Source organism: Podarcis liolepis (assembly GCF_965112155.1).
Source record: "Podarcis liolepis genome assembly, chromosome: 10".
Lineage (NCBI taxonomy): Eukaryota > Metazoa > Chordata > Lepidosauria > Squamata > Lacertidae > Podarcis > Podarcis liolepis.
This window is the reverse complement of record NC_139562.1, coordinates 13,576,923-13,604,193: the sequence shown is the minus strand read 5'-3', so window position 1 is coordinate 13,604,193 and position 27,271 is coordinate 13,576,923. Positions and strand designations below refer to the sequence as shown.

Here is a 27,271-nt window from a genome sequence, read left to right as displayed (position 1 = left end):
CATTTCATGGGACCTTCATAGCAATACTATTGATCATCATCAGTTAGGAATGCTGTTCTTTCTAGTGCCGTAAATCGCTTCCCCAAAAAAGGAAGGAGGGAAATCTCTGTTTGATCATTCCAAGACGATCTCCTCTGCTGGTCCCATCACCTAAGAGGGTCCCTAGGGAAGAAGGCAGTCTTTCAGATTTTTGAGACCCAAGTCAATTAGAGCTTTGTGAGTACTTTGAATTGGTCCTGGAAATGAACCAAGCTAGACAGGCCAGTGGGCAGCTTCCTGAGTTCCTATTTGCTATCTTATTTTTTTTCCCTTTTACTCTTTTAATTGCACATCGCTCTGCTCTCTTTAGGTTTGACAAGCAGATCATAACTGATTGTAAATTGAAATAAATATATTGAGGACATTCATATAATTTTTATTAAAATGTTTGCAAGCTACGTATTTATTTTGGGTTACTGTTGCCAGAATTCTTGACCACTGGCCATGCTGGCTGGGACTGATGGGAGTTAGAGTTCAGCAACATCTGGGGAGCATAGGTGGGCCACTCCTGATGGGGGGGTGTGCCTCACTGCTGCCTCTCTGCATAAGATACCAATACAGTGGTGCCCCGCAAGACAAATGCCTCGCAAGATGGAAAACCCGCTAGACGAAAGGGTTTTCCGTTTTTGAGCTGCTTCGCAAGACGAATTTCCCTATGGGCTTGCTTAGCAAGACGAAAACGTCTTGCGAGTGTTCCGATTTTTTTTGCTCCCCCCTTTTTCTAAGCCGCTAAGCCGCTAATAGCCTTTTAGCCGCTAAGCCGCTAAGCCTTTAATAGCTGCTAATCCGCTAATAGCGCTAATCTGCTAAGCTGCTAATAGGGTTGCTTCGCAAGACGAAAAAACCGCTAGATGAAGAGACTCGCGGAACGGATTATTTTCGTCTTGCGAGGCACCACTGTATTGCCGTTCAGAAAATAGATAAACCAACAGAAACAGACTCTTTAACCCCTGTGTTCCCACCATGAACAGCGGCTGGAGCTGTAAGCACATAGCCTGACTGAAGAACCAGCTGTTTCAGAGGTTAGTTGTTTCGATGGGGAATTTGCGGGAACCCAGACCCACGCTAGCGAGTCTCTAGGACAGATATACGGTGCTATCACAGGCTTCTCTTAAGAGAGCTGTGTGGATGCGGCCGTACTTAGCTGCATTAGGCAAGCACCCTCCCCATGTATAGCACCCATTTTCATACACGATTCCTCTTTCGGCTGGGCTAGGGAATCGCCTGCGGAAATATGCCCCCATGCTGGATTAGAGTGTTTATATTTAGCATTCCAAAAGAATACAAATAAGGGCCACTGATTACCAAAGTTACTGCACCCTCACTTCTCTTAAAATAACATCGTAAGTCACTGCCAGCGTGTTTGCCTTGATCTGGGGAGAAACAGATGCAAGCAGAAGCAACAGGGTACAGGAGTGGGTGAGTAAGTGGGTGGGGAGAGTCCAGGAGGCTGAGGCAGATCACCACACAATGGTGTTGCTGCTGCTGAATAAAACAGGGGACTGCATGCAGTATGGTTCACCTGCAGCCTATGACCCACGTACCTATGGGACTGCCTCTCCTGGTATGCCCTGCGGAGGACCTTAAGGTTCACAAATAACGGCACTTTGGTGGTCCCAAGCCTCAAGGAGGTTAGATTGGTTTCAACTAGGGCCAGGGCCTTTTCAGCACTGGCCCTGATGTGGTGGAACGCTCTGTCATAAGAGACTAGGGCCCTGTGGGACTTGACATCTTTCCGCAGGGCCTGCAGGACAGAGCTGTTCTGCCTGAGTTCACCAGAGTTGTCAACGTAGACTTCCTCTTTGGTGGGGTGAGGGAGCCAAGGGCAGCGACGGTGAAGGGCTGTGTCTCAAAGGTAGGCTACATGCTTTGCATTTGGAGGGCTCCAGGTTCCATTCTCATCATCTATAGAATCACAGAAATGTAGAGTCAGAAGGGGCTCCGAGAGTCATTTAGTCCAACCCCTTGCAATGCAGGAATCTCAATGCAATGCAGGAATCTCAACTAAAGCATCCGTGACAGATGGCCATCCAACCTCTGCTTCAAAACCTTCAAGGAAGGGGAGAGTCCGCTGGAGGTTTCTAAGCAGAGGTTGTATGGCCATCTGTCATGGATGCTTTAGTTGACATTCCTGCATTAGAAGGATCTCATCCTGGAAAGTCAAGAGTAGACCAGGGTGGAGAATTAGATTGGAAGGTGGTGGACTCTCCTTCATTGGGAGATTTTAAACAGTGTTTGGACAGCTATCCGTCAAGGATTCTTTAGTTGTGGTTCCTGCTTTGCAGAGCTTGGGTATCTCTTCTAGCTTTGCAGTTCCATGACTCTTAAGTGAGGGAGCTAGGGCCAAACACACACCCCGACCTCTCTGTCTGGTTCTTTAGACTCTCCCCAGCTGCACATCATGCTCTCCATTCACACCCTCTATCCCCAGGCAAACCCTCTATACCTTGTGTGTCCTTGCCTGGCTGGTAGGTGTCCTTGAACTGTGGTAAAGCCCCTTGCTTGCCTGGATGTACGGGTTTGTGTGTATGGGTGCATGGTGGAAACCTCTGACTGGCATTTAGCCTAGCGTACTAGGTAAGAGGGACGCAGGTGGCACTGTGGTCTAAACCATAGAGCCTAGGGCTTGCTGATCAGAAGGTCAGCGGTTCGAATCCCTGCGATGGGGTGAGCTCCCGTTGCTCGGTCCCTGCTCCTGCCAACCTAGCAGTTCGAAAGCACATCAAAAGTGCAAGTAGATAAATAGGTACCACTCCGACGGGAAGGTAAACGGCGTTTCCATGTGCTGCTCTGGTTTGCTAGAAGCGGCTTAGTCATGCTGGCCACATGACCCGGAAGCTCCCTCGGCCAGTAAAGCGAGATGAGCGCCGCAACCCCAGAGTCATCCGCGACTGGACCTAACAGTCAGGGGTCCCTTTACCTTTACTAGGTAAGAGTCATGGCCATTGCTCAGCCCTGTGCACCACCAGCATGTGGCTTCTTAGAAGGTAGATCATGAGGGCATTCAGCTCCACACCCAAAATACTGAGCTGGATGGGCCAATGATAAGGCAACTTCATATACTTTCTGTGTAAGTATCTGAATCAAGGATACATCAGTTCTCGCCCATAATTGTTTCAGTAGCTCATTCCTTCTTGGTGCGTTGCTATTCTCTCTTGCCGCTGCCCCCACAGCTATTTGAAATGAAAACTTTTGCTAATACTAACATTACGTTTATCTCTTTATGTTTGCAGACAGATCTTCATGCATAGTAATATTGAGTTTTGTAGTCTTTAATCCCAAGTAAATGTTCAAAGAATTGCACCCTCCGCTATAGTATAAAAGACCAAACCAGCTTCTCCTTCTCCACCCTGGGAATTTTAGGCTGTCATCCTATGTACCTTTACCTAGGAGTAAATGTCAGTGAAGAGGGTGAGACTTCATTCTCTTTAGCAATACAAAGGATTACACAGTTAAATGCTCACAGAAATCATTTTTCTTTGGCTCTTATATGTTGTTTCTTGTCTGGTTTGGCTGGTTGGCTGAACATTGGAAGATTCAGGACAGATTATTTTTTTTTTTAAAAAAAGCACATCTTCATGCAGTGCATAGTGAAACTGTGGAACTCACTCCCACTGGATACAGTGGTGGCCACCAACTTCAAAAGAGGATTTAGCAATAAAGATACTAGCCATGATGGCTATGCTTTGCCTTCCCTCACTATCTCTCACTATTAAACTTCACTTCACGACCCCAAAGGCCTTTCCCTATTTTACCCCAGAATGCAAAATTTGATACACCTCTATCATGTCTCTCCTTTCTCACTTTCCCCCCTAAACTAAGAGACTTCACAGGGAATAATGTGGTTGGGGGAGCATTTTGAATTGTTTGTTTGTTTGTTTGTTTGTTTGTTTGTTTGTTTGTTTGTACCACACCCATCTGGCTGGGTTTCCCTAGCCACTCTGGGCGGCTTCCAACAATACAATGTTTAACAGACCACTGTATTAAAATACAGTGGTCTGTTAAACATTAAAAGCTTCCCTAAAGAGGGCTGCCTTCAGGTGTCTTCTAAAAGTCTGGTAGTTGTTCTTCTCTTTGACATCTGGTGGGAGGGTGTTCCACAGGGCAGGTGCCACTACCAAGAAGGCCCTCTGCCTGGTTCCCTGTAAGTTGGCTTCTCGCAGTGAGGGAACCACCAGAAGGCCCTCAGCACTGGACCTCAGTGCCTGGGCAGAATGATGGGGGGAAATGAATGTCAAGGAAAGGTTTAAGCAATTCTTGTCTCCTGCCCCCACCCAGTCCACTACTCTTCCACTCAGTCAGAAGCAATCTGCATCTGCTTTACTCAATAAAACAAGAATCCTGGAGCAGAGACTGTTGGATGTTTCTTTTCTCTTTTGTGGACCTCTTGAAAATTGGTGGGGGTCTAGGCAGACCACTTAATGATTTATTTTGTTCTGCAAATCAAAGCGCATGGACACACCATATTTTAATAACTGTGGTTTCGTTCTTTTGATCCACTGGACATGTCTCTATTTATGAGCAAAGTTGTTTGAAGATGTATCTCAGTCTGCACCAAAAATAAGTCCAAATATTCCAGTCCAGCCTTTCCCAGAGTAATGCCTTCCAGGAGTCCCAGCTCCCATCAGACCCACAAACCCAACAAAGAACTAATAAGGATTGGGGGAAGCCACGTACGCCACCTTGAGCTCCTTGGAGGAAAAGGTGGGGTATATGAGCAATAAATAAATAATAAATATTTGGAAACCATGGATATCTTAAATGTGGAGGGCAATCATACCTGTCCTTTCTTCACCTGAAGTTCATGTGATGTTCTGAAAGTCCGAACAGAACCCGTATATGCATGGATTCATGCTCTTTGATGACATGTGCAAGTCATATGCACATAGACTCTATTCAGACATTTAGATCAATGTATAAAGAAGGTTGGGATGCGGGTGGCACTGTGGTCTAAACCACAGAGCCTAGGACTTGCCGATCGGAAGGTCGGCAGTTCGAATCCCTGTGACAGGGTGAGCTCCTGTTGCTCGGTCCCTGCTCCTGCCAACCTAGCAGTTCGAAAGCACATCAAAGTGCAAGTAGATAAATAGGTACCGTTCTGGCGGGAAGGTAAAGGACGTTTCTGTGCGTTGCTCTGGTTTCACCAGAAGCGGCTTAGTCATGCTGACCAGATGACCAAGAAGCTATCTGTGGACAAACACCGGCTCCCTCAGCCTATAGAGCGAGATGAGCACCGCAACCCCAGAGTCGTTCGCGACTGGACCTAACTGTCAGGGGTACCTTTACCTTTATAGAGCAGGTTAGGACTATGGGTATGGACATGATTATCTGCTTTTCTCGATGCCCCTGATACTTGAACAGGGCTCTGATTAATTGTGCAGGTCTCCACACCCATCTCTGATCATTGCAGGTTTTTCCTGCTATGTTTGATTGGGTGTTTGCATCCTTGCATTACATTTCCCTCCACATGTATTCTCATATTTATTTTAAAACACATTTTGTGATTTGATGCTAAACACACCCTGATATTTTATGATAGGGCAATATAGAAAAATCACTAAATTGGGATTGGACTTTTGGAATTGCCTATATTTACAATAATCAACTCTGAAAGCATGAAATAATACCAAATAGTCTTTTTGTTGTTGTTGTTGTTGTTGCTGTTTGCTGGTTAAATTTATAATCCATCTCTCCACTGCATGGTGTTCAAGGCATCTAAGAACAGCGATGTTCAAAATAACCATTAGCCCAAGTTGTTGTTGTTTTTTAAAAAATCTGCTTAAATTCAATAAGCATAAAAATGTTGACAAGGGAATGGTTTTCCAATGAAGAATGGCACAGAACTTCATTAAACTTGCATATTTTAATTTATAGGCCTAGATGAAAATTTAGAAATATCTCCTATGTGTTAAGTTCACCTTCGCCCAGTAAGGAAAGGCTGCCACCAGGTGAGCTTGTTCCCTGTTGGTGGGCATTTCCAAGTTCCCTGCTGCTTTCCCCTTCTTAGGGTCCTTTATCTTGACTTCACAGCCCTTCAAACAGCAATAACCACAGGTCGCGATGACAGTGTTCTATCTGTACTGTTGGAAGCAATGTGCTTCCGGATACCAGTCCTTGGGAATCACAAGTGGGGGAGAACACTGTTGCAGTCAGGTCGTGCTTGCAGTCTTCCCAGAGGCATCTAGTTGGCCACTTTGAGAACCAATTGCTGGACTGGATGGGCCCATTGGCCTGATCCTTCAGGGCCTTCTTATGTTCTTAGAGAGTGCCTTCAAGCAGAGGACTGTTCTCTGTAAAGTAGGGTGCATATCCACCCTACAAACGCCTGTGGATTTTAACATGTATATGTAATGTAAGCATACTGCCTGCCTGTGAGTATCAGAGAGAGGGTGTGTGTACAGGAACGGACATGATCAAGTGGTGATAGGGTCAAGAGACTGAGATCCTATTATGTCTAGGGCCCAACTGCAGGAAACTGGGGGAAAGGAGGAGGAAGGAAGTGAGTTATTGTGGAAATGAAATAGTGATATAAAGAATCCAGAACCGTTTTCCCTTTTTTTAAGACAAAGGATAGCCTTAAATGATAGTCCAGATAGCTTGGTAGGTTAGAGCATGGTGCTGATAACGCCAAGGTTGCAGGTTCGATTTCTGTACGGGATAGCTGCATATTCCTCCATTGGACTAGGAACTGATCCTCAATTCTACAGTTCTATGATTCTAAGTGTTTTTCTTGCTATTGTAAATATCTGTTGTCTGGGCAATTTGCAGAATAGTTCCATACTAATCAGGGATTTCCTAATGGAAGCCTCCCCAGAAAATCTAACCAAGCACATCTGCTTGGCTGGCAGTTGAAGGCTTCCCTGCACACACTTCACTCCTCTCTTCCTCTTGCTGCTGAGGGTGAGCAATGCAACTGAGTTTCTTGTGCTGGACCATCCCAGTAGCTGCAGGCATCTTCATTCTCTCCCTGTGTCTCACCTGGTTGTGGTTGTTTGTCGCTGATGTGCTAAAACTCACTGTGGCATGGACTGGTGTGTGTGTGTGTATCTGAAAGGTACACAGAAATGTGTTGCATTTGGGGGCAGCCCTACCTTTAGACAGAGTGAAGCAACTCCCTCAGGTGGCCAACGCTGGCGTGCAGGTGGTGAAGTGGTGGAGGACAGAGCTTTGTGTACCACCCAGCTCTGGAGGGAGCCAGCTGAATCGTGAGAGAGAATGGCAGCACTGAAAGCATCAGTGCCTGTTCATCCCTGGGACATTCTGGGATCAAATCAGAAGCCGGGGTGGTTTCTGCAATTCCAAGAATCCCCCAGGCAAATAGGGATATTTGGAGGGTATGGGATAGAAAGAGAACTGTGAGTAAATTAATGTGTTGCAGACTGAAAAAGTTTCACCACCTCTTCCTAGTCTGCCTGATTGTTGTGAAATAATTGAAAGTACCTGCAGAGGCCAGAAGGTGCTAAGTAGTACCATTGCAACTACTATGTTACAGACCCTCCAAGCATCCCTATTTTCCAGGAACAGTCCTGGATTTACAGAAGCCATCCCGGTTTCTGATTTAATCCTGGACTGCCCTGCTTTTCCTTAGGGCATCCCTATTTTCATCAGAGAAATGTTGGAGGATGTAGTGTTATTTTAACCCAGCATTCCTCAGCCTGCTAGCCTGCCAAACTTTTCTGCCATGGTTGCACAAACTCATCCCTACCTAAAGGAGCATTTCCACCCCCCATCGATCAGCCCTGATATTGAGATCCAGCTCCGAGGGTCTTCTGGCGGTTCCCCCACTCTGGGAAGTTAAGTTACAGGGAACCAGGCAGAGGGTCTTCTCGGTGGTGGCACCTGCATTGTGGAACACCCTCCCGTCAGATGTCAAGGAGAAAACCAATTATACAACCTTTCGTAGACATCTGAAGGCAGCCCCATTTCGGGGAGCTTTTAATGTATGATGCTTCTTTGTTTTGCTTGTATTTTTGTTGGAAGCCACCCAGAGTTGTTGGGACAACCCAGACAGATGGGTGGGCTACAAGTAAAACATTATTATTATTATTATTATTATTATTATTATTATTATTATTATTATTATCATTACCCTATGAAAAGCATTGCTCAGAATAGTGGTTTGCATGACCCACTACGGAAGAAAGTAACGCAATAAAATTTAGAACAGTAACAGCTGATTTCACATTTATTCAAAATCCAGTTTAAAAACTATTTAGTTTAACTAATTAAACAAAATTGGTGAACTTGAGCCAATGATACCAGCTTTTCAAAGCCTGGTAGCTCTTTACACTTCCAGTACCCCCTCTTCTCACCCTGCCCCAGGTAATCCCACTGCCCTCCAGGGTGCGGTATCACTCATTTTGGGAACCACTTCTTTAGTTGGGGTGGGGTGGGCCTGGACTACAACTCCCATCAGCCCCAGCCAGCATGATAGGGGTTGTTGCTCAGGTTGTGCCAAGGCTGCCTTAGCCAAGGTTGGAAGCAGAATGAAATGTGTGGGAAAGATCCACAGTCAAAAGAGAGGGCAAGCCAGGAAAACTGGGTAGACCTGGAAAATGGTGGTTGCGTGTGTTTGTGGTTGTGTGGCTGGCTCGATCAGGTTTTACACACACAAACATTGCACCATATGTGGCTTTCTGTCCCTTGTGGCACAGTCTCTCCTCCTATTCCATAAAGCCAAGGGCTTTTTTGTGTGTGTTTTTGAACTGAGTTAAACCTTCTTCTTTTTTTTTAAGTGATCTGGGGAGGGGGGGGCACTATGGATTATCCTCTCACCCCCACCCCCCCAACCCCATAGTTTGTGGTGATGGCGGTGGTGTTGCCAGGCTGCTTCCTCGCACTTTGTGGGCAAGGCAGTGAAACCGACAGAGTGAATGACAAGTTGTTTACAGGTTTCCTTGAAGGGGCCTCTGGTATATTTCAATCTGTCAAAGTTGCTTTTCTTTCTCCAGAACAATGCTTGATTGTTGTGTAGGGTGTTTTTTTCTTTCTTCCCCTTCCCCTTCCCCTTGCACAGAGACTTTTTATTTTAAAAAAAAATTGAAGAAGAGGTGAGAAAATTATATATATAGGATATCACACACACACACACACAAACACACACACCATGTACACAAACCCTTTGGAAATAGTGAAGATTGTCCTTAGGTGTTCAGAGGTTTTTTTTCTTCCCCTTTCTCCCTCTCTTTCTCCTTTCCTCCCTCCCTTTCTTCTAACTCCTCTCAATGAGTTGCTAAGTGCTTTCCTGTATTAAGCCAGCAGCCCTTGTTTAAGTTTCTTTTTGGCCACTGATCTCCCCCCTAGCTTGCCTCCCTCCCCTTGGCAGATCTTTCTCTCTACAAAGGGCAGAGTGATGGGTGTCAGGCTTGCATATTAGATAATTCTGGTCAACAGAATCTGGCAGAGATTAATAATAATAATAATAATAATAATAATAATAATAATAATAATAATAATGGTGCAAACGCACACTCACATTTTCACTGCCTGCCTGTACTAACTAACAGCTACGTAGACCTATAAATTAAGACACATATTGAATATAAAAAATTTCTACATGCTATTCAGGTACTGGTCCTCTCCCTCCGACAAGCAGAAATTTGCTAAGGACTCATTCAGTATGTGGTTGTGTTGTGTGTGTGTTGTTGTGCAACAGAGATGCTCACAGGGAAAGAGAAACAGCGAGAGGGACTTTTGCAACTGATTTCTCCCCTCTTAAAAGATTAAGCGAATGGGGAGGGGGTAATGATCTTTAGTGGCAGAATTAGATATTGGGATATCCAAAGTGTGTGTCCGTCCATATCAAGATAGGGAAAACATAATTTGGCCACACTAAGGGAAGATCCTAGACGGGGAAATTGCTTAGGATTGTGTGTGTGTGTGTGTGTGTGTGTGTAACACGTGCGTTTCTATTTATAACTGCATTTCTGCTACAATAAGTGTTGCAAATGTGCATATTCCACACCTCCCCATTCCCAGTATCACCGCCCCCCCCTCCCCGTCCTGAGCACATTGGGGAAATCGAGGCTGGAGGTGGCGATTGCTATTTTATTTCGCGAGCACAAATTTTTGATTTGGCACGATCCTGCATGAAGCTTTCAGATGTGCGTGCGTGTGTGTGTGTGTCACAGACAAGTAGTGGTTGCGTGTGTGTGTGTGTGGCTGTTGGAGAAGAGGAGAGGATGAAAGGAGCTGACTTTGCAAGGGGTGGGGGGCGGGGGGCTGTGACAAGGAGAGGGGCAATAAAGGCAAAAGCGGACAGGCACCCCTGAGGTTGGCGGAGGCTGCTGCCTGCTTGTCAGACCCCAGCCATGTGGCGCGGCGGTGGGGGGAGCTTGCTCGACGCTGTCTCCTTCAGCTAAAGTGCGCTACCCCTTTAAGAGACTGGTCAAGGAGTCCCTAGCTCACAGAGGGAGAGCGAGAGAGAGAGAGAGAGAGCGAGAGAGAGGGGAGAGAGAGAGAGAGCGAGAAAGAAAAATCAATCGGTTTAGGAGGTTTGGATTCACTTGACAGGTTCAGTTGGAGGCGATCATAGCTGGCTACTGTGACAAAGGGAAAAAAAATTGTGCTTTTTTTATTTCCCCCTTCAGCATGCTCACTGACCCCGATTTACCCCAGGAGTTTGAAAGGTGAGTCCAGGAGATCAGTGTGTGTGTCTGTATATATTTATAATATATCTGCTTTGCATGCATTCGCTACTGGGGTGTGCGTGCGTGCGCGCGTTTAAATATTATGATGATGATTTGAGATCTTTCCAATGTTGTTAAAGTGCAACTTTCCCTGTATGCGCGTCAATAATATATATGTATATCTATATATTTAAAAAGAAAAATCCGGAGTAGTAAAACAAACAAACAACCATGCACTTTATCTCCCTCTCAGCATGCAGTAATGTCAGATTACTCCTGATCTATGTTTGCTGTTTGCTATTTTTTTCCCTCTCTCTCTCTCTTCTCCAACCGCGCACCATTTCCATCTCCTGAACTAGATTGAAAGGGATCACCCAAAGTCCTGTAACCTACTTCGACAGCGATGCCTTTCGGATTTTGTTTAGCTCCCTGCTAGAGATTTGAATGAACATCATCATGACTGTATATCTCTGTCTTTTGCTCCGCCGCCGCCCCTCTTTCTGTTCTCTCCCCCCCCCCCAACCCCGCCGCTCCCGGCTCCTTCTTCTGAATTAATCTACTAGATAATGAGAAGCAACAATGTCTTAGAAGACATTTTTTTGGTCTTTATTTAAAAGGGAAGGGAGGGAAATTAAATCTTCCTTGCCTTTTTGGAGAGAGCGCTTCCTGGAATGAATGGAAGAACTGGCGAGGCTTTAAACTTTCAATTTGATCCTTCCATAAAAAAAAAAAGTTTCTAGGAAGCACATGACTCCCCTTCCCTCCCGTTGGTAGTGGTGGTTGATCTAACAGGAGTGACTATTTGGAGGCAAGTTAACATCATCCCAAGCTTCAGCAAGCAAAATAATAAACTAAAAGTGGGTTTGGGCAGCGGAGAGAGTGGAGTGGAACAGTTCATTCTGAATTTATCAGTACCTCTTTTTGACTGCGTGTCAAAACCTGCTCTTTTGATTTATGACCTGTTTGCCTTGTCATCCTCTTCCCCTGTACTTCTACCACCCACTTGCCAAAGTTTAGAAGTCCTTCAGATCCTAGCTGTTCATGAGGTCTGGATCCCAAGTCTCCTTCTCCTCCCATAGATTGTTCAGTTCACATCAATCTTGACTTTGGCTAACTACGTTTGAAGATTACTCTCAACCACTTGTACACTGTACTTCGGGAAGAACCAAGACCCTTCCACTCTGACTGCATCCCCATCCCACTTTCCCCCCTGTATTTTAAGCTTGTAAATAGCCCATGTTTGGCTATGAGAAGGGACTCAAAGCCTTTGCATTTCTAAGTGGGTCTTTATAAAGAAAAATGAAAAGGCTTTAAATTGTCAGAGCGCACGCTTCCCAGCTTCCCCTCCCCACGGTTCATGAAAGCTACATTCTGCATAAACATTTGGTTGCATCTGACTATGTAATGCAAGCTAGGTGATAGACCAGCTGGTAAAAAAATATGGTAAGCCAAGCTGTTCAGCTTTCAGATTGCTGAATTTGATAGTAAAAGGCACAGGGAGGAAAATATCCGTCAAACATCTTAAGAGGGCAGAGAAGTTGCAAGTATAGAGTGCAAAGAATACTAGATTGCCAGAGAACAAACTAGCTAGGGGTGTATGTGTACAGATACACGTATGCATATCTGTGTGTACACCGATGTGTGTGCACCTATATAGCTTTATATATCAGTATAAAGTAACTGAAATCAGTAAGGGGGGGTGGTTGTTCTGAAAACTACTGTATTTCGTAACTCTAACCCTTGACAGAAAACACTTTGGGCTGGCACTTCTGAATGCCTTCCAAGGTTTTATTTGATCCAATTAATTTCTCTCCTTTGTTTAAAATCGCTGACATTTCCCCCCTCCCCCATTTCATAATATTGTGATACAGACATACCTGCGAGAATTTAACTGTTTATCTTAGTAAAAATCCTAGGTTAACTTGGCAAAAACTGGTTTCTTTTTTTTCCGGGGAGGGGAAGAACTCAAAAGGTTTGAAACTATTCTGCATGGCATGTCCATAGCAACATGCTTACAAATATATAAAGTGTTTTTGTTTTGTTTTGCTATCTCTGTGTAACTTTTCCTCTGAGTTGAATAGGTGCAGAAGGCAGGGATATAAACGGTGTGTTCTCTCTTCCTATGTCCTGCTTTAAAGAGCTCGCTTTCATTTTCATTTTGAAACTCAACTTTTCAGTTGATTGCCCTCTTTCTTTTTCATCTCCCTGATGAGTTGTGTGTTCAGAGTTTTACTCTTATTTTTGTTTGTTTGTTTGAAGGAGGGAGAAGTACTGGTTAAATAATCCATATGTTATTAGCCTTAACAGACATGTAGCTATCAAGGTATATAGACAGAAATAGTTAAATGGAAGGAGGGAGGACGAGAATGAAACCTTGCCATACAATTCTTTTTATTTACCATTTTCCATCTGTGGTTTTAGCTGGTAATACAAACCAATATCTGTTAATCATTACCATTTGTTTACATTCTCTGTGTTTGACTGTAGTTACACACACATGGAGATCTGTACAGGTTGTGGAAGTTATTCACAACACAACATGCACAATTCACATGAAGACTCGGGTTGCGTAGATAGAGGATGTTCTTGCAATCTCTCCATCCTCTGCACACACACCCCCGGCCCTCTCGGAGCCTAATGTTGTTTGTGCATTTTGCTGAAATCAGTGTTCTCACCTGTCAGACCCGAACTACATTGTTATTCATGCTTACAAGGCCCGTTCTGCACAGGCCGTGGGGTGAGCTACAAGGAGACACTGATTTTATGATCCAGGCATTTTGGGTGGTAGTCCAGTTTCTCAGTCACCAAGTTTTTCTAAGGAAGAGGTATTCCACACACACACCCCTTTCGCCTTTCTAGCACATTGATTTATTCTGAAACTTCCATAACTTCACTTTACATCTTGTGGGGAGGCAGTTGTCTCTGATGGAAAGGGAGTTGATCCAGTTTCTCTTTTGCTTTGCTTGTTTCCTCCCCCTCCCCTTGCCCTTAACTTTGGTAACACAGAAGCCTAGAAAGAAAAGTGGCTCTTGCATCCTCGAGAAAGACTGGGATGAATCTGTGACCATATTATCCTCCTTGGCGAATTAGCTGTTTGCTGATCCAAACTCAGGACAGGTTTAGCATGCACACAGAGAGAATGTCCGTCCCTTTTGTTGTTCGTGTTGTTTTTAAATCGAGAAGGGGTTCTACTAAAACTTTGAAAGGCACTCCAGACAGCTGAAATGTCGAGTGCAAAAGGTACTGAGAGGTTCCAGCTAGAACATGCTTTCTGTTTCTCTGGAATTATTGAATGGTGGGTTTTGATGAGGTACTATGTGACCCAATTTTATTCTAGGGTGTGCGTTAAATAAATAAAATATACACCACCAAGATTTAATTTTCTTGCTTTTTTTCAAAATAGAGACACAGCCTATGTTAGATACAAAAAGGCAAGTCAAGGTGAAGTTCTGCCTTACTCAAGCAATTGATGGGAGGGACCTGTAACTTCAGCATTAGGGACGTTGCTGTGAAATTTTACAAGAACAATTAAGAGCTCAGAAACGCCTGGCATAAATGCTGAATGTCTTCATAAAAACCTTGTCAGTGGAAAAACAAAAGGGGCTGCTTGACAACGTTTGTGGTGTGTGGGATGCTTTTTTTCAAACCTTAAAGTAACTGGCGCATGTTGTCATGATTTCTCTGTAGACCCAGAGAATAGGCATCGGAAGACAGAGATGGGCACATGGACCCACGAGTCTTCAAAGTGAAGGATGGGTTGTGCTCTTGATAAAGAACAGGGGAGGGAGGAAAGGAAGGGATGCTTCATGCAAAATATTTATTGGCTCACTTGCTCTAAAAAATAATAATAATTTCGGGGGGGATCCTAAATCAGCAGCTGACAAGGAAAGTTCAAGGTGGTGTTGTTGTTTTTTTAAGTAGTCTATGGGGCAGTAATATATTTGTGAATTGTGTTTTTCTTGTCATCTTTGTCCCTTGCTGAATTTGTTTTAGTGTTCCTTCGGTGCCACTAAATGACAAATCCTTTCCCTGCCTATATGGCAGTTTTTGTCTTAGCTAAAGTTTCCCAGAAGGGATGCACTGCCCCACGCTTGCCTCCTGTTTTGGTTTTGTTTTTTCCGAAAGTGGAAAAACTGACAGCCTTCCGTCACTGGGATGGGTCAGAATGGTATTCCACAATGCCCTTCCAGAGTGAATGTACGACAGGGCTCCTCCTCTCCCCTTGCTCCCCTTCAGAAGCCAAACTGTGTGGTGGTACTGGTACTTGGCACATGGTGTCATTCCGTCTCCATGTTCCCACCTCTCCATGCATTTCCCTGATTTGTACCCATGGCCTGGGAATAACCACAAACATCCATTTTGTCCAAACAAAATCTGGCCCGCTGACGTCTCTCTGCATGAAAGCAGAAGGAATAATGTGTTTTCAGCGTGTTCATTTGGCACTTATTTTCGAAGTGATTTTGCACACTTGGGTGGTTTCTCCTCTTCTTTTTTTCTTTAGATCTCTAGGAAACATGCTGGCTATAACTTATCTGAGGGTTGTTGTTGTTGCTGCTGCTGCTGTCCTTAGTTTGTAGCCTGTAGATTTCAACGAACAATTCAATAGATTCGTACCTCTCTCTACTGCTAGAATGGTGAGGCAGGGCTGGACGCTATTTTCTGAGGGAGCGGAGAAGTGACTAATTCCACGGAAGGAGCCTTGAATGCAGGATTTAAGTTGGCCAGATTTCGGGCCGGCTGGTTTGCCATTGGCACTGGAGGGGTTAATCTGAGAAGTGACAGGGAGAGGGTTGGGTGGCCAGTCTGCTGCCCCCTCCTGCTGTCCTGCAATCAAGCCATGCCACTTTAAAATGTTTGCTTGTGAGGACAGTGTGTGTGTGTGCCTGCTACTTTGAAAAGCCCCCCCCCCAAAAAAAACCTTGTTTCTTCTTTTCCCTCTTGTCCAGAGACATTAAGCATAATGAATGCATGAGGTATTTACAGCGTCTTAGAGAGCTTCTAACTAGCAGCAATATCTGTGTCGGAGCCTTATTAAAAATGTGACAACCTGTCTTGTTGTTTTAGCCATGGTGCTTTTTGATAGGGATTGAATAAGTTTCTCTTGGCTCCTTCGGAAATCTATATTTTGCTTTGGATCAGGCTGCATTTATTTAGCTGGCAAGTGTGCGTAGGGGTGTGTGTGTGTGTGTGTATCTCAAACAGATGATAAAGTGAACAAATGACAGAACAGTATCACTTTGGGCAATTCATCACGTTAGTTGTTTTAAATCTTATTGCAAAGCAAATATCTTCACCTACCATTTAGTTAAGTCGTGTCAGTGTTACTGACACACACAAACACACTACGATTTCTTGGGCAACAATGTCATCATAATTGTAAAGCTCAGAAGGAATCCCTGCTCCAAATACAGGTATCACTTGACACACTGTACGCTTTGATAACGCGATAATTTTAGGAGAATCTTCTCAAATAGTTTGCACTGTTTCTCTGCTCTTGCCAACAATTTTGTTTGGGGGGGGGGGGAGCAGAATCTTGGGGCAGGGAAAACATACTTGAAACACACCAAAAATGTTTTATATCATTTGGAAATGCTTCTGCATTTCCGACATTCAGAATAGGGATGAATTGGCATGTATTTAAATAATAATAATCTTAGAGCGATGGTAAATGAAATCAGCTTGGAGCAATTATTGGGATGAGGAGTTTGGTTAAACTCATCCTCCCCCCCCCTTTCCTTCTGTCTGCAAATGTACTCTTTAATTAACATGGGCTAAATTAGCTGCTTTGCTAACACTCCAAATAAAGTGGGTTGTGGACCAAGCTGCAGCAAAGGAATAGACTGAACGGTGTGAACTTCTGCTAGATATTTTAAATATAATGCCTGATACTGGATATCAGCCCTTCTGAGTGATTCTAGTGAGATATTTGCTTCCTAAAGGCAGGAGATCAGTTCAGGGTTGAATTCAATTTTTAGCTCTTTCTCACTTTATTATTATTATTATTATTATTAATAATAATAATAATTATCCCTCCTTCGAAACCGACTTTTCCAAAATCCGTTTTGTCTGGCTCCCTTCTGCTCTGGATATCGTGCACTGTCTAATCCAAGACAACCACTAGGGGGTTATTTGTGAGCAGATACCGTACCTTCCCTTCCTGAGAATAGCCATCTCTCCTCGGCAGCACTCTTACGCCTGACCTTTGGTAGGTGGATAAGCTTTTGCAGCTGAAAAGTTTTGCTCAAACCAGTGTATCTTTATTGCACAATAGACCTGTTCGCAGAGGAGCCGACAGGAGGGAAGGCCCAGTTTCCTAGATGTCAACGGCCGAGTTTTTCTTTTGCAAAGGACGTGCCGAAAGTCCATAAAGCGAGGAATCCTGGTGTTAAAACAGGGAAATTATATGGGAGTGTGTTTCTCCAGTGTGTGTGGGGCGGGGGGAGCAGAAGATTAAGACGTGAAGAAGTGAACCCAGCTCCCACAACTGCCACAAACATCATAGCTTAATCTGTTGGGATTTGGTCGTGAAACTTGTTGACATTTTTTGTCTGTTTGTTTGTTTTTCTAGTGTGCTTGACATTTCTGGCTACCATGTCCTTTGGCCACCGTTCTTGTTAACTCATTTATTGGAGTGGGTATAATAATTATAAACACGCAAGGCATTGCCGCGTTAGCAGAGGCTGGTAATTTTACACCTTGGAAATCGGCATTGCACCTGCTCCAGGGGGAGAAATTGCTGGCATCCCAGTCCGATAGATCTGTGTAGCTGCAATAGTGCCCTGAGTGGTCTGTGTTGGCAGGGCCACAGAAGCAGGCCGCGGGTGCAAAAGCTGCGTGGAAGAAGACCATCTTGTTTGCTTCGACCCCGTTCTATTTAAAAAATGCGTTCCGAGATGATCATCACAAATTATTACGTACCAAAGGCCGGCTCCAAAAATATCACGGAAAACATATTTTATAAAACACTTGTGATGCCTGATATTAGGGGCGGAATGCAGCCAAAATGAAACACTTCAAAGCCCAGTTGATTTCAATGGGTGAATTAAGCACATTCTCTCTCTTTTTAAAAAATCCCTCTTCCCTCAAGTTGAAATCGATGAGACTTGGCTGGATCATTCCCTGGGTGCTAGCAAATCACATCAGTGCGAGTCACATTAATAATCTCCGTTTAAACCATGTTCAGAAATATATCTAGATTTGTTTTTCACTAGGGATAAACTGTGTAGCAAAGGTCTGCATTGCTCTTGGAGGTAGTTTGTTAAAGGTCTCCACTGACCTTTTAAAAAAATAAACTGGCATCTCAAATACAAATAAATGTTATATCAGCTTTTTTTTTTTTTTTTAACATTCCACGTTGTTCCAGGACCGCTCTTCTGTAACTAGGAAACTTTCTGATATCCGTCGTCTGACAGGCTCCATCCTTGCCGTTCCAGTAACAATAAATGCTGTACCTTAGGATATGTTTTGCTTAAAGGATGGTGTCTCTTAAAGGAAGATGAAAGGATTAAGCGACAGCCTTGGACCCAGGATTTCCTCAATTATACTGACACACATACCCTAAAATGCTACCTCGAATTTATGAAATCCCATTAGAGGGGAAATTGTTGCAACCCAGTATACCGAGATGTGGAGCAGGGCACATGCCTCTGTAGCGGCCAAAAAAATGTATTTAGAATGCAGCGTTGTCGAATCATTCCCCAATTCCAGCCATATTGCACCCTGGTTATATGCCATGAAGCAACTTCATGCACAGGATGTCTAGAGGTAATAGTCCTTTTGCCAGAATAATAGTAGCATATTTCCACAAATGTTGTAGTCTTAGTTTGGCTCTCAACACCCATGTGTTCTGCTCATCATTTTGTCCGAGCCATTTGGTGAAATTATTCTTTCAGAGGATCAGGTTCGTTTTCACAGAACTAAAGATGACAGGTGTTGATACTGTTGATAATTATAACAAACTTGACGAAATACTCCTTGCTTTTTTTAATCCTGTTTTTTCTCCCTCCACCACAAGCATCAAATCTTTATACAACCACCATTCTTCTGTTAAAGGGATACTTTATATTAAATTTCACGAGATACATCAATGTGTCGTTGGTGTCCTTGTTTTTGTTGTTTTTTTAAAGTGATTTTCACTCTTCGTGGTGTTGTGAAATGCTACATTGCTTTACATTTAAGTTTTGTTGCGGATCTGTATTACATCCCTTCTTTTAACCTAGATTGTGTTGACGTGAACACACTAAAAGATCCATCCTTTCTTTGACAGAAATCTTCTAATTCTGAAATCCTGCACAGTCCTTAACAGAATGATGCTTGCCTCAAATTCAGTAGGACCACAATTCATGTCCCTCTTCTGGGCTTCTCATATACATCTCATTGGTCGCTATGGAAAACAGGTTGCAGCACTAAATAGGCCCTGATGATGTTTCTCAGGACATTTAAGGGGGGATTTGTTGGGTGGTTGTTTCGGTTTCATTTTCTATTTTCTCTTTTTTCTATTGTGATTTTTTGCTGTGAACCACCCTGAGATATATGGGTATAGGGTGGTATGCAATTTTAATAAATATTACTAATAATGATAATAATAGCTCAGGGGCTATTTCGTTTGTCTGGGGGTAATAAAGCTTCTGCGTGAATTTAGATGACAGCCTGATCCACAGTTCCAATGAGTGGGTGTACTTCAGAACCATTTTAGTATAGTGAGCAGAATGTTTGACTTGGAGTGGGGAGATTGGTTCATGTCCAAAGGCTCATTCGTTGGCCTTTGACCAAAATGCCCTATCACATTCTCAAGCGAAGAAGGCACATTGCTAAAGATGGGTGCGTGAATCGGGATATATCAGTTTCACAGCTTTTTGCCCACAATTCTGTTCTTGTTTCCATATTAATCTGCGGGTTGTTGTTGTTGTTTTTTGCATATATAAAAATCCTCTTAAAACATCTTTGCATGTGCATGTTTTCCCTCAAACGTATTTAGATGCGTATTTGCTTTAAATATATATATTTAAATGTGTACTCCTGTCAAGAACTGCTTCCCAGCATTTGGAGAACTGGAAACAACAACAACAACCAGAATGTGAAGCTCCAAGAGATTCAAATCAAACCATTCCATGTAGGAAACAAGGAAGATACTTGCATAATGTTTTCATCAGACTCGGTGATGACCATTAGCTTAGATTGCTTTAAAAAGAGACCAGACAAGATTCATGGATGATATATATACATCTATGAATAAGGGTCTCTCTCCCCCCCCCCCCCCCGCCATGAGTGCTTAACGGGATCTCTGACTATCAGATTCTAGGTTAACATGACAGGGAATGCCTGCTGGCCTCATTCTCTGTGGGAATTGCAGAAAATCTAGATAGCCACTTCTGGCAACAGAAATGCTGGACTAAATCGACCCGGGGCCTGATCCAGTAGGGCTCTTATGTTCTTATTGCAAACCATTTTGCACATTAATAGTGCAAGATAATAAAAAAGCAAGATAATCTCGCTGTAAGATGTGAGCTGATGACAATTTCAAGCTGTTGATTTCAATGGGATTTTGTCCAAGCTGTTTGACATAACTTGGCTTTAGTAGGATTTTCTAGGCCCCAGGATCATTATCTCTGCTTAGGTAGGGGCAACTCTGTCATTTTTGTTTTCTCTCAGTTTCTTTTCCTCCTGCCCCAATCTTCAACTCAGTTTACCCTACTGGTTCATCAGTCTGCAATTTTTTAAAATTTAAAGAACTCAGGAAAATTCATCACCATTTTTGTGCATGTTTTTTAGTCCTAATAAATGCATTTTTTTGCAAGCAATTTCCCCCAATATAATGCATTTTATGTTACTTAACTAGTATATGTTTTTTTTACATACACTTTCCTCAAACACATGCATTTTATTTTATTTTTTGGAGAACTGCATCACAAAATTCCGGGAAGGGCAAATTCGTGAAGGACGGCTGTGTTTCATATTTTATATTAAGAAGTGCTAATTAGGCAGGTTCATGTTAAAACGTGAACCGAACCAAATTTCCTCCAGCCTTCCCCTCTGCCTAAATATACTTGTTGAACATTTTGTATCCTCGGCAAAGTGTTAAATTTCCACTTGTAAAGTAGAATATGCGATATTGTTCTTTTCTCCCGGTAACCAATCTAGCACCTAGTGTGGTTGCAAATGTCAATTTCTTGGTTGATAGGGAAAAGATAAAGAGGCTGTGTACCGTCCTGCTGTTGTGAGCGGCAAAAAGGGTCTCGCGTCCCACAGGGCAACGATAATGTGGCCACTGGCAAATTGGGGCTAATTGTCAGTGGCAAGTAGAAGCGCTGCTTTCAGAAAGTTGCTAACTTCATGCCGGTGTACAATAAATGGGTTGCGTGTTTCCATGTCAGTCCCTAATAGTGTTAAGCTGAAGTGCATTGCTTATTTAACTGTTTCATAATAGTTTCATCCTTTCTACTCTGAGATGTCAAAGATAGCCAGAGTTCCATTGAATCATAAAATTGTACAGCTGGTAAGAGACAACAAGGGTCGTCAAGTCCAACTCCCTGCAATGGATGGATAAGTTTCATTCAAGAAAGTACAAAATCTGTTGGAACGGGCACAACAGAAGCTGCCTTATACTAAGTCAGAGCACTGGTCCATATAGCTCAATAATGCATGCACTGACTGGCAGGGGTTCTCCAAGGTTTTGGGCAGGAGTCCCTCCAGCCTTACCAAATTTGCTGGGGATTGAACTCAGAGCCTTCTGCATGTGAAATCAATGTCCCAGCGGAGGCTGCTCCATTTGGATGAATGGGGCACTACCCAACCCAACTCAGCCTGCTCTCAGCCACCTCCCTACCTGCTTTCCCACTTAAAACCCAGGGCCTGTGGATTTTTTTGGATTATTTAAAGAAATATTGTAGTATGATAAATTCGTGAGTAGGATTTAAACTAGAAGCAACAGAAGGAATGAAAGATTATTGTATTGTGCTGTTGTTATGATATCAGAGAGAAGATAAGGTGCAGCAAGGGGGAGAAATCATTTTTAAAAAACCGCCGTGGAAAATGAGGTGTGAAGTTGATGAAACAAAAGAACAATTGATTATGTATTGAAGTGATTGTGTGATTTTTTAAAAAAAGAATTTAATAAAATATAAACGGGGGGGGGGCAGTCCATGGTATAGTCCTGCCTGTTAGTTTCCTCCTCCCTAGGTCTCAATGCCACCCCTTTGTAGAACTGAACAGGGAGGGGACAAAAGTAGAATTAGTTGGCTTTGGCTCCACCTACTGTTGGTCTCCCTGCCTTCCACCCTACCAGTTTCAATGGGCACCAGGTGCCACTGCAGCGCCCCCAAAGTCCTTCCTCCAAAGGATAGATGGGTTCCAGTCAGCCCACTAGTCTGAGAGGTGTGGACATATCAGAATCCCCAAGACTGATTTCCTTAAGCACCCTAGTGTCAGACTATTTGTCCCTGTAGCCCAGTATGGTCTACTCTGACTAACAGCATCTCTCCGGAGTCTCTGGCAGAGATCTCTCCCATGACCTACTCTTCTTTAACCTGAGGATGTTGAGGGACCAAATCTGTGACCTTCTGCATATAAAATATCAGCACAAGCATTGAGCTATAGCTTTGAAGTTTGATGTGAAAGGTTGGGTTATCTGGATTTATGTTCAAGGTCAAGGAAGAATTGTTGTTGTTGTTGTTGTTTTGCTGCTCATCTGACTGGGTTGCCCCAGCCAATCTGGGTGCCTTCTAATAAATTATAAAGCCACAGTAAACATTCAAAACTTCCCTATGCAGAGCTGCATTCGGATGTCTTCTAAAAGTCAGATAGTGGTTTATTTCCTTGACATCTAGTGGGAGGGCGTTCCACAGGGCAGGCGCCACCACTGAGAAGGCCCTCTGCCTGGTTCCCTGTAACCTCACTTCTCGCAGTGAGGGAACCACCAGAAGGCCCTTGGAGCTGCATCCCAGTGTCCAGGCTGAACAATGTGGGTGGAGATGCTCTTTTGGGTATACAGGATAGAAGCTGTTTATGGCTTTAAAGATCAGCACCAACACTTTGAATTGTGCTTGGAAACATGGTGGGAATGTTTGGTGGTCTGCCTGAGGTTTGAATGACTATCATATTTTGGGATCAAGGAATCTCCTCATCTGAAACTACACCTTTGTCTAGTTGACTAACAACCCTGCCTCCACCTCTCTCTCTCTCCCTCCCCCCCCTCTCTCTCTTTCTCTGAGAGATTTTATATCTCCCCTCTGCCTCTTGTATGTGGGTTAGCTCCTTAGACTGAAACAACGGGAATAGTGAAATAAAACTATTCTTTTCTAGGGTTTCATGAGCGGGGATCTACCAAGTGTACATTTCTATCCCCCAGCTCTTCCCAAGGCAGCGATTTAAGAAGAAAATAAAAACAACATACTGAATTAAACACATCAACAACCTTAATCTTAAGATTGTACCACATCTGTTCGAGGAACTATTATGGTACTTTGAGGAGGTGTTCAGGCTCAGGTTTTGGGCAAGAAGGCTGTAATAGCATCCTCCATGCAAGCTGCTTGGGAATATGAGGACTCCACCACAGCCCAGTTCACAGCATGACAGCACTGGGGAAGGGCTATGGCTCATTGGTAGAAGACATGCTTTGCATGTGAAAGGTTGTAAGTTCAATCCCTGGCATCCCCAAACAGATTTCCAGGTTGGGTCAGGGAAGACTCCTGGCTGATTCTACATAATTCTTTGTTCCAACTGCGAAAAACAAAAACAAGCCACCTTTTTGTCAGCACCTATACCTAGGTATGGGTTTTACTAAACTTTCTCAGCTTAGTTTGCATATTATGTGAACTATTTGTTAATTTTGAAAGTTGTATGATGGGCTGGGATAGGGTTAAGCAATCTCCCACTCCCCCAACACGCAATTTTATTTCCCACTCAAAGTTACTCCTTGCAGGGCTGGTTTAAAGGAAGGAAACAGACGGTTGAGTTTTCTAAGATAATGCTACTTGTAACATGTATTTGAACCTTCAAAGGCTAAATAAAAATTAAGGCAATTGTAGATGTTAAAGGTGGCAGCCCTATGCCCTCTTTCCCTGAAGGTAAGCCTCACTGTGGACATTGCATCATATAAAGTGTGTCTATAATATTTTCACCAATATGTGCATTTTCATGGACACTTCAATATATGCATTTTTTGGTACTCATTGCTCAGCTGGAGAACTGCACTGCAAAATTCAGAGAAGTGCGAATTTCAAAGGGCCATATAACACCCATCCTGAAAAACTTACACTGGCTCCCAGTACATTTCCAAGCGCAATTCAAAGTGTTGGTTGCTGACTTTTAAAGCCCCGGACAGCTTCGTTGTTAATAGCAAAAGTTCAAAATAGGCATTCACACGATATGCAGCTTGTAGTTGTTACCTGCCGCGTGCCTGAATCTCTCTGGCAGAACGAAAGCTGGCTTTCACCATAGCAAGGCAAGTCTGCTTAGTTGGAGAGTTGGTTTGGTCTGGCTTGGTGATGCTTTGCTGGAGCAAATGAGAAAAGCACTGTTTGTGCGGCTGCATGCAAGTTGATGGCACATGGGGCTTCTGCATGCAACTGAGTCCTTGATTTGTGGGTAGGAAAGAGTCTGACCTCTGCTGAGCTTTGAGGTGTGCTTTGTGGGTGAGAAACCAAACCTGCCATTGACAGAAAGTGACTAGATGTGGGTACAGCATGGAGGTTCAAGATATACACAGGGTGGCTTTTTTTTTTAAAAAAAAGGAAATGCAAGCGTTAATTGCAAATTTACAAAGTTATAGAAATGTCACTGGGGGAAGGGGTGATTAACACTTCCATTTCAGTCTGCTGTTGCAATCTTACCCCTACCCCCAAGAAGACATTCCTCTGCACTGTCAGACCACTGCTACAACCAAATTAGAAACATAAGAAGCTACCTTTTACAGAATCAGACCATTGGTCTATCTAGCTCAGGAAAGCACTGTTGACGCTGGCTGGAAGCAGTTCTCTAGGGTTTCTGGCAGGGGACATTCCCAGCATTTCTTGGAGATACTGAAGTGCGACATTCTGCAAGTGAAGCCAATGCTCTACCACTGAACGCCCTCAACTGCACTAATAATAATAATAATAATAATAATAGCTCACTGCATGAGTTGTTATACACTGCTCACCAGGCAAAAACATTCCTCTTCTCCCAGGACTTTGGCTAATTCAACAATCGATGGAGATTGATTATGTATTTTTGTGTTTCTATATTGTCATCCACCCCGTGTTCCTCAAGTGAAGGGCAGTACAGAAAATAAATAAATAAATAAATAAATAAATAAATAAATAAATCTCTTTCTCAGGACAACCTCCCCTAACCCAGCAATATGGGCATAACAATACTGGTCTACTCTGCAGGGCTGTTGTGTTCCTTACAGTCAGAATTTCCCCACTATAAAATGAGTAGAATAATGGTGGATTTTAGTTGCATTGAGGGGCTACTTAAAAAAACAAAAAAACTTTAGTAATTAAAGAACAGTGGCGTAGCGTGGGGGGTGCTGGGGGGGCCGGCCGCACCGGGCGCAACATCTGGGGGTTAGGGTTAGGGGGCGCAAATCCACGGGTTAGGGGGCGCAAATTACTTGCCTTGCCCCGGGTGCTGACAACCCACGCTACGCCACTGTTAAAGAATAATACGCACCCCAAGCTCTGCATGAATAATACCTGAATCAGGGCAAGAGCTGTCTTTGCCGGCTTCTGCTGTCTGCTTGTGGCACGTTTTAATGTGGATAATACAGGTTAATCTCCAGAAGGGTTAATGTGCAGAATATTCCGCAAGGGTGTGTGTGGATTAGATGGCGGAATCATTTCCAGATCTTTGATTGTAAAATAGGGGCATGAGGATGAATGGGCTCAGAATGTTTGGATACTCTTTGAAAAAAAGTCTGCAATGGTGCTTTGCAAATCTACTTATCTACCTACTTTCATTTGTGGTCAGTAAAATTTTTAATGTTTCCCAGTTGCTTTGTGATCTTAAAGAAATAGGGTGGGATGGAATTAGAATAGAGAGTTCCCAGTTCCTTTTTTAAGAGAAGCCTTCTGTCCACAGTCAGAAGATTCCAACTTGATTTCTGACCCACCAGTAAATTCAACAAGTGCTTTCTGATCCTTAGATCCTTTGCCAGACTCTAGCTGTTTCCGTGGATAGGAGTAAATTGCATTAGGAGGCCGGAATGTAAGAGGCAAGACACAAGGTATGGGATCTATCTAAGCCCACTTTATTAACTGTAACTCTAGGAACTTATGAACCGCACAAGGAAAAGACCAAGGGAAATATTCAAATCCCCTATCAGGCTCCTGAGCTCGTTGTGGTAGGGTAAGCCTACCATGCAGGAATGAAAGTTGGCAGTGATTCCACCTCTTCTCACCTCTTCAGGTGGAGAGCGAGGTGTTCCTGATTCACACTCCTGTTGAGTGCTGCAATTGCAAGGGTTAAACCAGGCATAGGCAGACTCGGCCCTCCAGATGTTTTGGGACTACAATTCACATCATCCCTGACCACTGGTCCTGTTAGCTAGGGATCGTGGGAGTTGTAGTCCCAAAACATCTGGAGGGCTGAGTTTGCCTATGCCTGGGTTAAGCTCAAAAGTGATCCATGCCCTACTACACGGAGCCCAGAGGCCCGTGTGCAAATATTCACCATTTCTGCTGACTCCTTACCTTTCTTAGGGGTGTCCCTAAGTCACCAAATATCAGCGTAATTATCCCACTTCCACTGCTAAGTGCACCTGCCTAGCACTGCAGGATGGAGTACGTGGAAAAAAAACCTCCGCCTCCCCCAGTCGATCACAGGAGAGGACAAGAATTCCTTCTGGGCCAGGAAATCCTGATTAAAGAACTGTGGCAAGAAAAATTAATGGACTATGCGGAATTGGCGGAATTGACACATAAACTATGTGACAAGGATAACTGTGACTTTAAAGATGAATGGGAACCTTTTATGAAGTATCTAAAGAAACAACAAAATGAACTGGACTCCTTGGCATAAACATTGAATAAACATTCATAAATTTTTTATTGGTAACATACAGATAGATAAATCGAGGATCTTTACAATTTTATAACATGCAGAGAATAACATGTGCTGAGAAACCAGAGAGTGGAGCTGAGGGAAGTCTGGGGGGTTGGGGTTGGGGTGGGAGGGTTTTTTTTTTCTTTTTTAGGGGGAGGGGAAAATGGGGGGTGGTGGAATGTGGATTATGTATTTTTTATAATTTTTTATGTTGAAATCCCTAATAAAAAAAATATTTTTTTTTAAAAAAAGAATTCCTTCTGGGCCCCTACTGTGATGACCACCTTATCTGCATCCCAGGAAGATGGGGCCAAGTTGCTCGTCTTCAGAGAAGTGGGGTTGAGGAGGTTTTGCTGTTCCTACACAGCACTGGTGCCCATCCAGGAACTGAACTGGACACAGTTTCCTGCCAGGCTTCCATTCCCTCCCACAAACATGCTCCCTCCCAGACCCCCTTTTGGGGCTGGACTTGGGGGGCAATACCACTTTTAGGCTTTCGACTAGGTCCTGGTTTTGTCTGTTCGATCGTTGAACTTGTGCCTGTGAATTGGCTTATTTTAGAAAAGCGTTAAAATAGAAAG

General features: G+C 43.6%; 1 protein-coding gene across 18 annotated transcripts in view; it reads left to right on the top strand.

Moving 5' to 3' along the window:
• The window catches only part of SOX5 (SRY-box transcription factor 5), a 766,948-nt gene that overhangs the window by 360,722 nt on the left and 378,955 nt on the right, over positions 1-27,271 (top strand). For 2 of the 18 annotated variants that reach the window (XM_083461131.1, XM_083461140.1), the window contains exon 1: positions 10,335-10,667. The exons of 12 other annotated variants lie outside the window; for them this stretch is intronic. In XM_083461131.1, coding sequence (XP_083317257.1) covers positions 10,630-10,667 — 38 coding nt within the window. In that variant the 5' untranslated portion in view covers positions 10,335-10,629. Of the gene's footprint in view, positions 1-10,074; positions 10,143-10,331; positions 10,668-27,271 lie in introns of those variants that run through there. 4 more of the 18 variants (XM_083461129.1, XM_083461133.1, XM_083461134.1 and 1 more) reach the window with 4 other exon arrangements.